This window comes from Cyanistes caeruleus, chromosome 10 (assembly GCF_971803275.1).
Source record: "Cyanistes caeruleus chromosome 10, bCyaCae1.hap1.1, whole genome shotgun sequence".
Lineage (NCBI taxonomy): Eukaryota > Metazoa > Chordata > Aves > Passeriformes > Paridae > Cyanistes > Cyanistes caeruleus.
Genome location: NC_141710.1, coordinates 4117734 through 4132361, shown reverse-complemented (window position 1 = coordinate 4132361; position 14628 = coordinate 4117734). Strand labels below are relative to the sequence as shown.

General features: G+C 46.2%; 1 protein-coding gene across 4 annotated transcripts in view; it reads left to right on the top strand.

Moving 5' to 3' along the window:
• The window catches only part of THAP4 (THAP domain containing 4), an 18790-nt gene extending 4162 nt beyond the window's left edge, over positions 1–14628 (top strand). For all 4 annotated transcript variants that reach the window (XR_015274213.1, XM_086843182.1, XM_086843181.1 and 1 more), the window contains 4 exons: positions 9537–9696; positions 11142–11251; positions 12126–12229; positions 14293–14628. Coding sequence is in view for 3 of the 4 variants with exons in the window: in XM_086843182.1 (XP_086699308.1) it covers positions 9537–9696; positions 11142–11251; positions 12126–12229; positions 14293–14412 (494 nt within the window). In the remaining variant the exon portion in view is untranslated. The remainder of the gene's footprint in view (positions 1–9536; positions 9697–11141; positions 11252–12125; positions 12230–14292) is intronic.

The following is a 14628-nucleotide window of genomic DNA, read 5'->3' as shown; positions in this document are numbered from 1 at the left end:
CAAGATTAGTGTTTCTATATGCATGTCTTTGAGAAGTGAAAATTTTATGTCCTTGTAAAAGATATTCTTAATATTTGAGTTACATGCTCTGTTTTATAAGGGAAGACATAGTTTTCCTTAATGAATTGACCAATTAATTACCCATTCTGCCATCTTTTGTCAATAAAACTGGAGATCAGTGTGTGAAAATGAACCATTTTAGCAGCTGTAGCTTGGCATGGTGAGAAGTTTATATGGAACCCTTTGGCTGCAAACTTTTTTAGAGGGTTTGTTGCTGGCTGATTGGCTTTTTGGATTTTTTTTTGGTTTTTTTAGCTTAATCTTGGTGCTCTTCTGTTTTAGACTCTTTTTTTTGTGCTTATAGTAATAGTTTGTGGCAGCAAAAATAGCTGATGAAGTGTAGCCAGCTGCTGCCAGGCAGAGTCTGGTTCATGCCCAGACACTTGAGTTTTACTGTAATACAAAGTTGAGTTAAGAAAGGCTTTTCATATTCATAAAAGTACAGTCAGGTAACACATCAGGTTAATAATAGTCTTTGTCAGTAGCCACGACTCAGTTGTCCCAACTCATCTGATGTGTGGTTGAGGTGATGATTTTAGCTGTGAACCTGAGCGTGCATATTTTTTTTCTGCTAAAGGCAGTTCCTTGAGTAGAAGTACCTGACTGGACTGACTGTGCAGGTTGTTACCTGTCTGCATCCCTCACGTTCAGCTATTTCCACAAAATCCTGAGCACAAAAAACGAACTTTAGGCCCACACCCACACAGCAGAACTTTGTTTCGGTGCTAGTTCTCACATACTTTCCTCTAATGAGACAAATAAATTTCTGCTGGCTGTATCCAAGCTCCAGCTGGCTGGGAAGAGCAGGTTTCTGCAGGACTGCTGCACAGCACTGCCTGCCAGCCATGCTTGAGGCTGGGTGACTCAGGCTGGGCAAGTGGCTCCCAACTCCAGCTATCACGATGTGCTTGAGTGGTGTTTCCCAGCTTGTCTTACCAGGGGGATCGACTGGTTTAGGAGAAGCCCCAAGCTGTCTCCAGCACTGCACAGCTGCCATGGTGGCCTTTTCCATCTAAACTTTGAATTTAGGCGTTTGTTTGGTAGGAAAACATTTCCTTCTGTTTCGTGAAGCCCATGGACCAAAGGCTGAGGAGTGCTGTTGGTGGATGAGCACGCTTAGGCATGGTGTAGCAAGCAGGACAGGGTTAGATGTAGCTTCTGGAGGATGACAGGATGCACTGGGAGAAATGAGGGACGGCCAGCAAGCAAGCAGGGATGTGTCCTGGGGAAGGCATGGCTGTTCTAATAGCACTGTCCTCTGCTAGCCAAGCCTTCTCTGACCATCTTGTTCTGCATGAAGGTCTTGCAGCTCTGCTGCATCAGCTGTGCTCGCTCAGACAGGAGATCCCAGCAGCTCCTTCCGCAACATCACCTCCTCTTGCCGTGCCCCAGTTTGGTCTGGTTGTAAAACTACATCTCCCAGCAGGCAGCAGGATCGGTGTCTTCCCCAAACCTGAGCTCACTTCCCTCATAGCCATCTTACCACCCTGCACAAAGCACCTTCTGGGGGCTGGCGGGCTGCAGGTTGAGCAAATAGCAAAATATCTGCGAATATGGCTGGATGGACAGATAGGATTCCGTGGGATTCAAGCTCTTGTGTTCATCAGAGAGGTAAAGCTCTTAGGATTCATCTGCTTGGTGGTATGAGGAGCCTCCTCCATGTTGCATGTCTGTTTTCATGAAGGTCATATTAAAGGCAGGAGAGTTTGTAAAATGAGTTCATGTGAAAAATGGTTAGAACTCTGCTAGGAATCTGCAGGAAGTCTGTCTTGGAGTTGTCTTTGAATATCTCTGCAAAACCAGTGTAGAAATGGGGTCATTTACAGTACTTTTTTCATGTAAATGAAGCATAGTTGGCGAACTGTGGGGCAAGCAGAAGGACCCGAAGACTTTAATGCCTCATTTTGTGCTGAGGTGGAGTCTTGAGGCATGGTCTGTGGGGCCTGAAGTGGTGTTGCCCATCGTGGTGGCAACAGATATCATTCATGTTGTAGAAAAGGAGTAGCAAAATCCCATTCCTGACTGGCAGTGACAAATGAGGTTGTGCATGGATGGATGAGCTGTGCTTTTACCTGTCTGAGAAGGACTGGACCAGCAGCGGGCTGGTGTCCAGTTCTGCTTGAAAATGAAATGTGTCTAATGGGTCACAGAGGTGTGCTGTCAGGGAAATTCCTCTACCAGGGCAGGCACTGCTAGCCTGGCAGTTGCATGTTAACTTGGAGCTAGATATTGGGAGAAAACTGCTTTTATTGTGAGACAGCAGGTGCTGCTTGTGATTTTTCTTGTGTCCTGTCTGGGATGGCAATGGCCAGGGTAGAAAATCGGTCCATAGGGTGGGCATTGCAAAGAACAAGGGAGCTATAAAATACACCGAGAGTGAGATGAGGAGTAGGAGTGTGTGCATAGGGGCTGAATCCATGGCAGAAGGTGTCTTGAGAGAGGCTGGGTAAGGCTTCACTGTGGCCTGAACACTTGGGTGGGAGGTGAACCGTTCTGTGCTCAGCATGGGAGCAAGCAGTGTGCAGGCACGCCAGCTTTGGGAATTGGTTGAGGAAGACTCTTTGACCTCCCCCTTGGAGAGAAAGGCAGTTGGAAGGGAAGAAACAAGACTTTTTGCGCTGGTGTTGTTTTTTTGGGGTTTTTTTTTGTTTTTTCAGTAGGATGGTCTTGTTCTTTCCAGGGTTTTTTGCCTAATGGAGTTCGTGCATTAAACATTTAATTTTGCAGAGAGTCGGCAGTGACTCACAACAAAAACCCAGCTTGCAGCTAGGAAGCAATGAAACAGCAAACTAAGGAAAACTCAAGAGAAAGAGCTCAGGTAGAGTGTTTGGTTTCTCATAATAGAATATAATTTAAAAAATGTTTTCTTTGTATCTTGTAAAGCAGAATTCTGGCAGTGACTACAGGCACTAGAGCATTACCACCTTGGCACTTGGCTATGAAGTTAATTATTGACTCTATAGCATGAACATTTGTGAATATAACCACATTCCCAGCCTTTGGAGCAGAGATGGGATGATCTGTGCAACAGCTGATTTGCTGACACTTGGTGGGTTGCATCTTTCTTGTGGGAGAAGGAGTTCTAGCACAGGAGCTGGTAGGGCTTGTTGATATGGCCTTAAACTAGTTTGGAAAGAGACAAAGCCAGGGTCACCAGTGATGACCAATGAGCTGGAGTGCCTAAACTTGAGGAAAGGAGCACTAATGGGAACCCTCAAATTGATTCACCAGGTGTTGTCTACAATGTACAACACCAGGAATGTCTCTGCATTAATACACCCAGCATGAGGGACCAGCGAGGAGCTGGAAGCTTTGGCTCAGTCCCAGAGATCTGGCACCATTGGCATAAGTGAAACCTGGTGGGAGTTTTCCCTGTGACTAGAGTGCCCTGATGGACAGTTCCAGGCTTTTCAGGAGGGATAGGCAGGGCAGGAGAGGCAGAGGGGTGCCACTGTATGTAATGGGAGGGTTGGAGTGTCTGGAGCTCACAGTTGGCAATGGCACAGTTGAGAGCCTTTGGATAAGAATCAAGGGGCAAACAAATAATGTGGATTTCACAGTGGGAGTCCACTCTGGACCTCCCAGCCAGGATGATGACACTGACAAATTATTCCTTGAAAAACTAAGAGAGGATTCCAAATCAACTGCCCCAGGGGACTTCAACCTGCCAGAAATTAACTGGGAATATCACACAGCTGATACAACCCAGGCCAGAAGGTTCCTAAAACACCTGCATGACAACTGTATGGAACTTTATGGGCCCTCAGGGAGCTGACTTGGAAGGATGATTTTGATCTCCTGCTTGTCATCAGAAAGGATCTTGCGAGTGAGGGGCCAACTAGGCCACAGTGACCATGGAGCCATCGAATTTGAAATCTCTGGTGACAGGAGGAAGAGTACCAGAAAAACCTCAATTCTGGCCTTGAGGAGAGCAGACCCCAGGCTGCTCAGGGAATTAGGGAATAAGGTCCCCTGGAAAATGTTTTTGCAGGTGCTACGGTCTATCAGTGCTGGTCACTTTTAGACATCATCTCCAAAGGGCACAGGAACAGCAATTCCTAAATGTCAGAAGTCAGGCAGGTGAGGCAGAAAGCTGGCTTGGCTGACCAGGGATTTATCTTGGAAATAAGATGGAAAAGGAAGGTGTGTGTCCAGTAGAAGCAAGGTCAGATGATGGACATTTGCCAGTCACAGCCAGCACAGCTTCCTGACAATCACCAGCTGTGTGGTGTTTAACAAGGGCAAGTGCTGGATTCTGCACTTAGGACAGGGCAACCCTGGCTGTGTGTGTGGAGTGGCTTAGGGTCAGGGCTGGAGACCAGCTGTGGGAAGGGACCTGGGCGTCCTGGTCCATGGCAAGTTCAATATGGATCATCAGTGTCCTGGCAGCCAGGAGGGACACCCAATGCATCAGGCCCAGCATTGCCAGATGGGCCAGGGAGGGGATTGTCCCACTCTGCTGTGCTCTGGGATGACCTCACCTTGAGACCTTGAGGCCTGGAGGAATGTGACAGTATAAAAAAGACATTGAGGTGTTGGAGAGTGTCCAGAGGAGGCCATGAAGATGGGGAAGGGTCGGAAGAAGCCTTACGAGGAGTGGCTGAGGGCACTTGATTTGTTCAAGCTGGAGAGGAGGAGACCGAGGTCAGACCTGACACGGGGAAGTGGAGGGGTGAGTACTGATCTCTTCACTCTTGTGACCAATGACAGGACTCAAGGAAATGTCATGAAGCTGAGCTGGGGAGGTTTGGGTCAGATATTGGGAAGAGGTTTTTTACCCAGAGGATGGTTGGGCATTGGAGCAGCTCCCCAAAGAAGTGGTCACAGCACCAAGCCTGGCAGAGTTCAAGAAGAGTTCAGACAATGCTCTCCAGCACACGGCATCATTCTCGGGGTGTCCAGTGCAGGGCCAAGAGTTGGACTCGATCCTGACAGGTCCCTTCCAACTCGTTCTGTGATGGAGCTACTGCACATCAGTGCCAGGAATGTTTTGCTGGTTTGCTGGGGAGAGCATCAGCCAAGTGCCTGAAGGGGTGCAACTCTCAGGGGAGAGCAGCAGAGTATAAAGCCACCCTCTGTATTTAAATATGGGCAGAATATACCAAATGAGGCTGCTCCTTGATTACCAGAACCTTGATGATGATGATTTAAACCCAGAGAGCAACTGTGTTCAAGGAAGAACTTCAGGGAACTGCCCAGTTGATGCTGCAGACACCACACTTTGAAGACTCAGAGATTGTGTTTGGGGGTTTTTTTCTGGGGTGTTTCTTTTTGTTGTTTGTATGTGTTTTTTTCTGAAGTTTTCTGCAGGCAATGTTCCCCAGCTTAAGGAAATATGTTAGCTGCCTTGTCAGCAACCAGCTGGCCACTCACTGCAGCTTTACTGATAAAGCTGTGTAGGAATTTGTGCCAGCATAGCTTTCTGTGCCAGGGATCCCACTTGAGAGCCACGCTGGCTGTGTAGACATGGCCCGAGGGGGCTGTCCAGCTGCTCTGTCTGGTTTGTTTCAAGGCAGGGAAAACTCAGTATCTCCTGTTGCAAAGACTGGACAGCCAGTTCCAGGCTGACTGTATTACAGTGAAGGGCGGGATTTGACTTGTAAACTCTCCAGGAATGGAAAAGATGCAGGAACAGTCTATCTGTGAGTTTGGAGAGATGGAGCAGGGCCAAGTGGTGAAATGGAGCTGACCCTGGCATGGTATTTGTGGCCTGAGTGGCTTCCTGAAGGAAGAAGAACAAGGTGATCAGATTGCTTATGGGTATATGGTTTTGTCTCCCAAACTGTTACAGCTCCTGAACGTCATGGCTGATTTCAGTGAGATTTTGTAGATCCACAGGATGGTTTGAGCTGAAGGGACCTTAAAGCTCATCTTGTTCCAACCCCCTGCCATAGACAAGGACACCTTCCACTACATCAGGTTGTAGAGGAGCGGGGTCTTGGAGATGCTGGATCTCTAATGGTTCCAGAAAGTGTAGGAGAAGGTGACTCAGGAATGTCCTTGTTAAGAAAGAGGATACAGAGAGCACTTCCCTGTTAGCAGATAAAAGAGGAACTGTGCATGTGAATGCAGGAGAATCAGCATTAAGAAGACCCTCTCTGAGAGTGAAGTTTTAATCGTGCAGAAGGGTCACCAGGGTCTCTTGCACTGCAAATTCTCAGATGTCATTTGTATTCTTGATATCATCGTACACTTACCTTTTAAACCACATTACTGGGTTTTTTGTAAAAATGATGTGCCAGGAGTTGAGACCTTTAAAAAGGGATGTACAGGCTCCTTTATCAGTGTCAGTATTGGCATTTTAAGAGAGACAGGACTACTGGGAGAAGTCTTAAAGCATGATTTATTACTCTTCTTCTGCAGTCTCATGAAGGAGTGAGAACGTCTTCACCATATTCACCAGCTGTTTGTGGTCAGTGGTCATAAGACCGCAGGTTACAAGGTCTCTTAAAGGCTAAGTAGCCAATAAACTACTGCCACAAAGAATGTTTCACTTTCACACCAATAGTTAATTATTTTGTCTTACACATCTGTGGCGCAATGTAGACATTCTTAACCAATCATATAATTTCACACAAAACTACTTGTTATACTTTTAATTTCTTATTACCTTTATAACTACTTCTATATCTTAACTTTAAAATCTGAAAACTTTCCACTACCTATCTTAATGTCTTTCTAGCTAAATTACACACCCACATTCTTGCCTATGGTCTCTAAATCCTGAAGCATTTTCCAAGGTCTCAGGTTGAACCCTGTATTCATTTCTGTGTTTGGGCCTGCATGCACAAGATCTCGAGAATTTTCTGTGCTTGGAATTCCCACAGTCAGAGGAGTTTCTCTTGACAGTGACTGTATCTATAAACCTGAAATTTGGACCAAAGCAGCTCAGCAAAGAACTTCTTGTTGCTGCAATAGTCCTGCATTTACCTGCCCCAACCAGAACATAAAAAAGCAAGTTACTTTTCAAATGGCTGTTTTTTATTCTAATGGATTCAATCAGATTCTGTCCTGTCTGCCTCCCCTCTTGCTTTTCCACTCTCTCAGCCCAGCCTTCCAGCCAGGAAGTCAAAAAGTCCACCAGTCAGAGACCAGCACTGAAGGTAAGAATAGCACTGCTTGGGATGAGATCAGGGTGTCTGTATTTACCTGCACTTCACTGAGTCTCTGGTCCTTATTCAGTTCTGCTGCTCTTGAGTTTTCCAAGCCACATGAGAGCTAAAGAACTCTTTAGCTTTGCTGTCATCTAGGTAGTTTGGAAAAGTAATAATGATCACTTGTCCGTGTTGTTTGCCCAGGTGCCAGAAACTTCAGGGGTTACAGTTACATCTTCACTTTTCAACTGGCTGGAATTGCAGCTCTTTGGAAGTGAGACCAGCTCACCAGGTCAGGCTGCACAGCAGGGCAGTGGGGTCAAGCTGGGGGTGCTGGAAATGATCACTTGGCTTCTCTTGGTTTATAATCAGGTCTAAAGCGTGGGAATGGCTATAGCCATTCCTTTCATCTGTTGTTTTGATGCTTTTCCTGAAATGCAAGCAGAAGAAAAGGAAGCACCCTATGAAAGCATTGTGGTGACAGAAACTGTCCTGCTCCAGGGATGCTGACCCAGGAGAGGGCAGCAGCAGCCCAGGCTGCAGGCTCCTGTAGCTTTTCAAAAGCTTTGCTTTTCACTTCCGTTGTGGGAGATGAGCCTGCAAAAAGCGTGGAAAGAAATGCAGCAAACATCAGCTGGAGGGGGGAGCAGTATGCTCCTTAGCCACAGAACTGTGTGCTCTCCTCAAGGAATTGGAAAGCTGAGTACAAGGAAAATACTGCCTGGTACACTGACACTACTGTACAGATTGTGGGACCACCTTTTCAAGTCCTGGGCAAGCTGCTGGGACTGCACATTCTGACAAGGATGTTCTACAGATCCTGGCTCTGATGCTGTAGACCCTTATCACCGATTTCCTGGTGAACTCTCATGTTTCTTCCCTTACAAAATACTTCAGGATAAAGCAAAGCAAGTAGCAGCACTTTGCTGACACGGGCTGGCTTTTAAAACCTGCTGTCTGTGGGAGAATGAGTACCACAAATGGTCTCTTTTACCCAGGAAAGTTGCTGTTCCTTCTCCTTTGGCATTTCAGGTGTGGACTGTCCTTCCTTGCTCAGTCTTTTAGCTTGACATTTCATAAAGAGCACAGTGAAACTGAGACTGATCAAGCAAATTTTGGCCACAGTTTTGCTTGTTTAGGTTGTGATTTCTCTCTGCAGTTGAGTCTGTGCCTTTTAGACCAGCCAGACAGGCAGCTTGTTCTTGTATTCTTGATCTCACTAGGTGTGGAAAACACCCCCCTGGAACACCCACCTTGCCAGTATGAAATATTTATCCCATGAGGGGGAGGAGGATGTGCTTTAAGCTTACTTCAGTCATATCTTTCTGCATAACAGACTACTGAGAGTAGCAGGCACCCCATTTGTGTGGGAATCCATCTTTCCCATCATCCCATGGGTGATATTTTGCTTTCCTTACTTACACTTTAGTAATTGATTTGCTCTGTTCTTCACATGGCTTTAAATTGTCTCCATTTTCCTGATGTATTTTTTTCAGGTCACAACCTCTGAAAGTAAAATGTAAAGCTGTTTATCTAAACTCTCCTACAGCACCAGGCCTGACAGGCTTTAAGAAGCATTTGGACAATGCTCTCAGGCACATGGTGTGACTCTTTGGGATGGGCCTTGTGGGTTCCTTCCAGCTCAGCTAATTCTGTGATTCTGTAAAATGGTTTGTTAAAGAAGTTTTAACTTCCTGAAACAGACCTTGGTTGCTTTTTCATAACTGCAGTGACAAAGGGAAGTATCTTTCTCTTCCATTTACTCTTTACCTTACAGGCATCCAAGTATTTTTAAAATGTTTGTCTTAGTCTAGAGCCTTAGTAGAACAGCTTCTTTATGGTCTTTGCCCGTCTCTTTGTTCAGGCCATTGTTAACCTCTTAGAAAATATTATAGCCAAACTGATCTTGAATATGTACACAGCCTGATTTTCTTTTGAAATGGGGACTCATTTCCTTGGCCTCTGAAACAAGCTGGAAATGTATGTACAGGTATGTACTCAGTGCTTGAGAAATATTAGCCCAGATCATTAAGAGTTTCATTATCACTTAATGATTATTCTTTATGCTGAGGTTTCAGTCATCTTCTTCCCTGCATGTAGATGAGAGGGGGCTTTTCTTTCAGATCAAGCTGCAGAGAGGAGTCAGAAGTGGACCACCTGCAAGAGAGCTCTGTGGTTTGGAAACAGACCCATTTTCCATGACTGTTTGTTGTTCCCCATCTCCCACCTTGGAGCTGGCCCTGCTCCGAAGGAAAGCATGGCTGTGGTGTTGAGCCATTTCTGAGGTGTTTTGTGTTCACCTCCAGCCAGCTGGAGGCAGCTCACAGCAACCTGCAGAGCACAGATCCCTGAGTTTTCTTTCTTCCTTCTTTTCCTCCACAGAGACTCCCCAGCTGAACCCTGTGATGGAACCCCTGTCCTGGATGCTGGGCACCTGGCTCTCGGACCCGCCAGGAGACGGCACCTTCACTACAATGAAGCCTTTCCAGTACCTGGAAGAAGTGCACATCTCTCACGTGGGGCAGCCCATGCTCAACTTCTCGTAAGTCGAGGGCTGTGTCTGTATTGGCAGCAGTTTTGAGCAAGCATTTCTCCAGGGTGGTTTGTTAATTGGGTTTCTTTTCCAAAGGCAAAGTACACAAATTTTCACCTACCAAATGAGATGATGTTATGGTATGTGACTGCATGCTCTGACTTTCATTTTCCTTGAAAACTTGTGATTAATTTGCATTCTTTGTGCAATTCCCACTTAGAATAAATGAAGGAACTATGACATGGCTACCATGTCCATTTTAAGCTGTGGCAGCCAATGTTCACCACTGTGAAAATCTGAGAGAAATTAGTGCTTATCAAACCATATGGGAAATGAGGCAGGTAGCTTAACTACTTGCTTTGGCTGAGAGTGGTTGTTCTAATAGAAATCAAAAGAAATCCAGAGGGAGGGATGTGACAAGTTGGCTACTGCTCAGTACTGCTTCAGTGTTCCTTTGGGAGGGGTGAGTTGGAAAGCTAAGTGAGTTGAAAACTAAAGAAAGAAGAATTTCGAGATGGAAGTGCTGTGTGAGAGATGTCCTGTGTTCCTGGAGTGTGAGGGAGCTGCCAGCTCAGCCTGTCACTGCTTTAGTCCAATTTCCAGAGGGAAAAAAGCTCTGACAGTCTTGCTCTGGCCACACCTTCCTCCCCAGCTTGTGAACAGTTGCTTATTTGAGTCACCTTTTTTTTCCCCTCCCTTCTTTTGTTTGTGCCAATGAGTTACACAGCTGTGAACTGGTGAACTTTAGGAAGTGCCAGGAAAATAGACAGCAGTCTTGGAGGATAGACACCCTACCTATGCTTTTCTGGCTCCTGGAGCAGTGGCTCATAAAAAACAGTACCTGTATCCCTTAAATCCTCCAAGCACTGAAAGCTGCCTGATTTAAGTTTGTTTCTCCTTTTATAAGTATCACCCATGTTAGGGGTGACCAAACCTACACTTCTTAAGGCCTCCTGAAAAATAAACAAGAGTTTGGGCTGAAGTTTTTATCTTTTTGAAGGGGGTGATGGGAGAAATGTGTCTGCTCTGTTGCTTCCTACAGCAGGGAATATACAGAAAAAACCTTTGCCAGGTGTAAAAGCTAAATAAAGATGTTACAGTAATTCCAGGCATTTATTTGAGAAATAGAAGTTTTTGAGACATATGTGGCTTCAGTATCTGTGAGGTATCTGAGTTCCTGAGGGGTTTCTGAGCTAGTTCTTAGAAAGACCCAGAGGCTGTGGAAAATCTAAAGCTTGAACTTAAAGACTTAACTCCAGCTTTAAGAAATAGCTGTGCCTCTGTAAAGTAAGTGTATTTTTCCAGGTTTACAGCTTTCATCTCTGAATTATTGTCAGTCTTTTACTCTTCAAAGAGTACTATAGGCACTCATGTGGTTAAATAAGAGGAAGCCAGGACAGAAGAAGTCTTCTGAGTGCAAAACACATCAGCTTTTGTGCTCTGATTTCTTTCAGATTCAACGCTTTCCATCCGGATACTAGGAAACCCATGCACCGGGAATGTGGATTCATCCGCCTCAAACCTGACACTAATAAGGTGGCCTTCATCAGTGCCCAGAACACAGGTACACACCTGGTACCCACACTGGGGAAAAGAAGAGGTCCTTACCCTGCTGGGTCATTTCATCACTTTTTCAGAAAGTTCTTGCCCCTCTCACAGTTTTATTTAATTAATTCTCCCTGTTGGAATCGCTGCTCCTTGGCGCTAGACCCACAGTGGTTCCTAAACTAGGAGAGCCTCCAGTGTGTAGATGTAGCACCTTGGTACTTCTAACCTTATGGGGAATGAATGAGAGAGAACCACAGCTCAGTTATTATAAGTGAAAGTGTTAAACTCCAGTTGATGCTTAAATTCACATCTAAAATGACAGGTGCTGAAGGGAAGAGTGCCAGTTGTGCTGTGATCCCCATCCCACACGGTGTGAATAAGGCTGGTTGGATTTTTGTGAGTCCATATCTGAAGTTGTGTGGATCTGCAGTGGTCAATAGTGGTAGGGCAAACAAAACCATTCTTAACAGGGAGTGCTGGTCTGTTAAGTGACCAAATAGAGAATGAAATGTTTTGGGATGGAAGGAACCTTAAAGCCCATCTTGTTCAACCCCCTGCCATGGGCAGGGACACCTTCCACTAGACCAGGTTATTCCAGGCCCTGTCCAGCCTGGCCTTGGACACTTCCAGGGATGAGGCAGCCTCAGCTTCTCTGGGCAATCTGTGCCAGACCCTCACCACCCTCACAGGGAAAAATTTCTTCCTAATAACCCACCTAAATTTCTCCTCTTACAGATTAAAAACTTTTCCTTGTTCTATCCTTATCTGAATGTGTAAAAAGTTCCTCTTTCTCTTTTTTTTTAAGCCCCCTTTTAAGTGAAAGGCCAAAATAATAATGGTGACATGCTGAAATAACCTATGCAGCCTAATATGTATGCCCTTTTCCCTAGGTCTGGTGGAGGTGGAGGAAGGGGAGGTAAATGGACAAGAGCTGTCTATAGCTTCTCACTCCATAGCCAGGATCTCCTTTGCCAAGAAGCCCCATGTAGAGCAGGTGAGTGCACACAGGGCAAGCAATTCCCATAGCATTGCTTGTCCCAGAAGGAGTCTTGTTTAGTTGATATGTTATCTGGCATGCTTTAATTACAGAATGCCATCAGGAGTTCTTGGAAGTACAGCATGGCATCCTGGATTATTCTTTCTGTAAGAGCCTTCAGAAGAGATTTTGCACATTATGAGACCCAGAGGGATCTTTATGATAAAAACTGACAGGCTGGATCAGACCAGCTGACCCAGAATCCTGTCTCCAGAATGGCCAGTAGCAGATCCTTAGGGAAGAAGATAGGAAAGTCTTGGCTAAATACTCTTTTTATGGCAGTGGGATTACTTATTAATGCTGATTTTCTAGATTGATTGCAGTATGGGGATGCACATTTAAGGTGTGGCTGGTATTGGGCCTTAGGAGGATATTTCAGGAACACCTGCAGATCTTTCTCTTGCTTATCAGAGCATTCAGACCTTGCTCTGGGCTCTTTTCCCATCTCTGGCTGCAGGGTAGGTCTGGCACTTGCTGTCAGCTCCAGCTTTGGTTGTTTGCTTTTGTGGGTTTGACTTTTTTGGGATGTGCAGTGGAGGTTTGTTGATACAGCTGGTAGGGGTACAGCCAGCTGTGAGTACGGTGGCACTGCTGGAATCAGTGTGGCATCCTGAGGTCACCTCTGGAAGAGTTATTGTCACATCTGAAGCTGTTGTGGCTGAGCAGCAGCTGAGAGACAGCAAAGCTGAGCAAGCTCTCACAGCCTGGTTTTTGTGTACTATAGAACAGACCCTTAGACAACAGAGAGCACAAGTTTGTGCAGATGTAGACAAAAATTTTATTTGCCTACACAGATAATGCCCTAACTTTGGAAAGGCCCAATTCCCCTGCCTTTGAATGTATGTTTTCAGTTGTTGGGTTTCCCCCTTCCCAGGAATTCACTCTTGCCGGGCTTTAAAGCCATGCCTCTCACTTCAACAATGCTTATCTGAAACGAAATCTTTTCCTCTCTGGGCAGAGGGCACCTCACAGGATTAGGGCTCTGCAGAGGGACCCAGACAGGCTGGATAGATGGGCTGAGTCCAACAGCATGAGATTTAACAAGTCCAAGTGCTGGGTCTTGCACTTTGGGCACAACAGCCCTGCAGTGCTGCAGGCTGGGGATGCTGTGGCTGGACAGCAGCCAGGCAGAAAGGGACCTGGGGCTACAGGTCAGCAGCAGCTGAACACGAGCCAGCAGTGTGCCCTGGTGGCCAAGAAGGCCAAGGGCATCCTGGCCTGGATCAGTAGTGTGGCCTCCAGGAGCAGGGCAGTGATTGTTCCCATGTGCTCGGCACTGGTGAGGCCACACCTTGGGTGCTGTGTCCAGTTCTGGGCCCCTCAGGTTAGGAAGAGCCTTGAGATGCTCAAAAGCATCCAGAGAAGGGCAACAAGGCTGGTGAGGGGTTTGGAACACAACCCCTGTGAGGAATGACTGAGGGAGCTGGGGTTGTTTAGCCTAGAGAAAAGGAGGCTCAGGGGAGACCTCATCATGCTCTGCAACTACCTGAGAGGAGGCTGTAGCCAGGTAAGGGCTGTTCTCCCAGGCAACCAGTGACAGGACAAGAAGATGGCAGTCTTGAGCTGCACCAGGGGAAGTTTAGGCTGGACATCAGGAACAAATTCTTCATAGAAAGCATGATTAGGCACTGGAATGGGCTGCCCAGGGAGGTGATGGAATCACCGTCCCTGGAAGTGTTTTAAAAAAGCCTGTATATGGCACTCAGTGGCATGGTTTAGTTAATAAGATGGTAATGGGTCATAGGCTGGACTTGATGGTCTCAAAGGTCTTTTTTGACTTAGTTAATTCTGTTATTTCTGTGAACCTGCCTTCTTCCATGGATAATGGGGTTGGATTTGGTACTGTGGAGAGGAGAGAAAACTCTTTGTTTATTTGCCTGCCATAGTGACATTATCCTTCTTTGGGTGATGCTTTGACAGCAGGCATGCGGATGGCAAAGGGAAGGAGGCACAGGTAAGGGATTCAGCTTGTGGATGCTCATTGCTTGATTTCCTTATGTATTTTCCTTCCCCTGGTTTAGATTACCAGAAAATTCAGGCTCAATTCCGACGGGAAACTCGAACAAACTGTCTCAATGGCAACCACTACGCAGCCTATGACTCAGCACTTGCACATTACCTACAAGAAGGTGACACCCTGACACCGGGAGTACTGGGTATCCTCGTCGAGGGCAAGGAGCAAGGACATCATGCCCCAAGAGCAGCAGCAGCTCAGGAGCACGGCATGGCAGACCCTGGAGCTGGCTGCCTGCGCTCATCCCCTGGGCCTCAGAGCTGCTCATCCTGTTGAGAATGTTACTCAGATGTTTCTGTAATGGTATATAAAAAAAAAAGTAAATAAAAAGCTTTTATTTTTA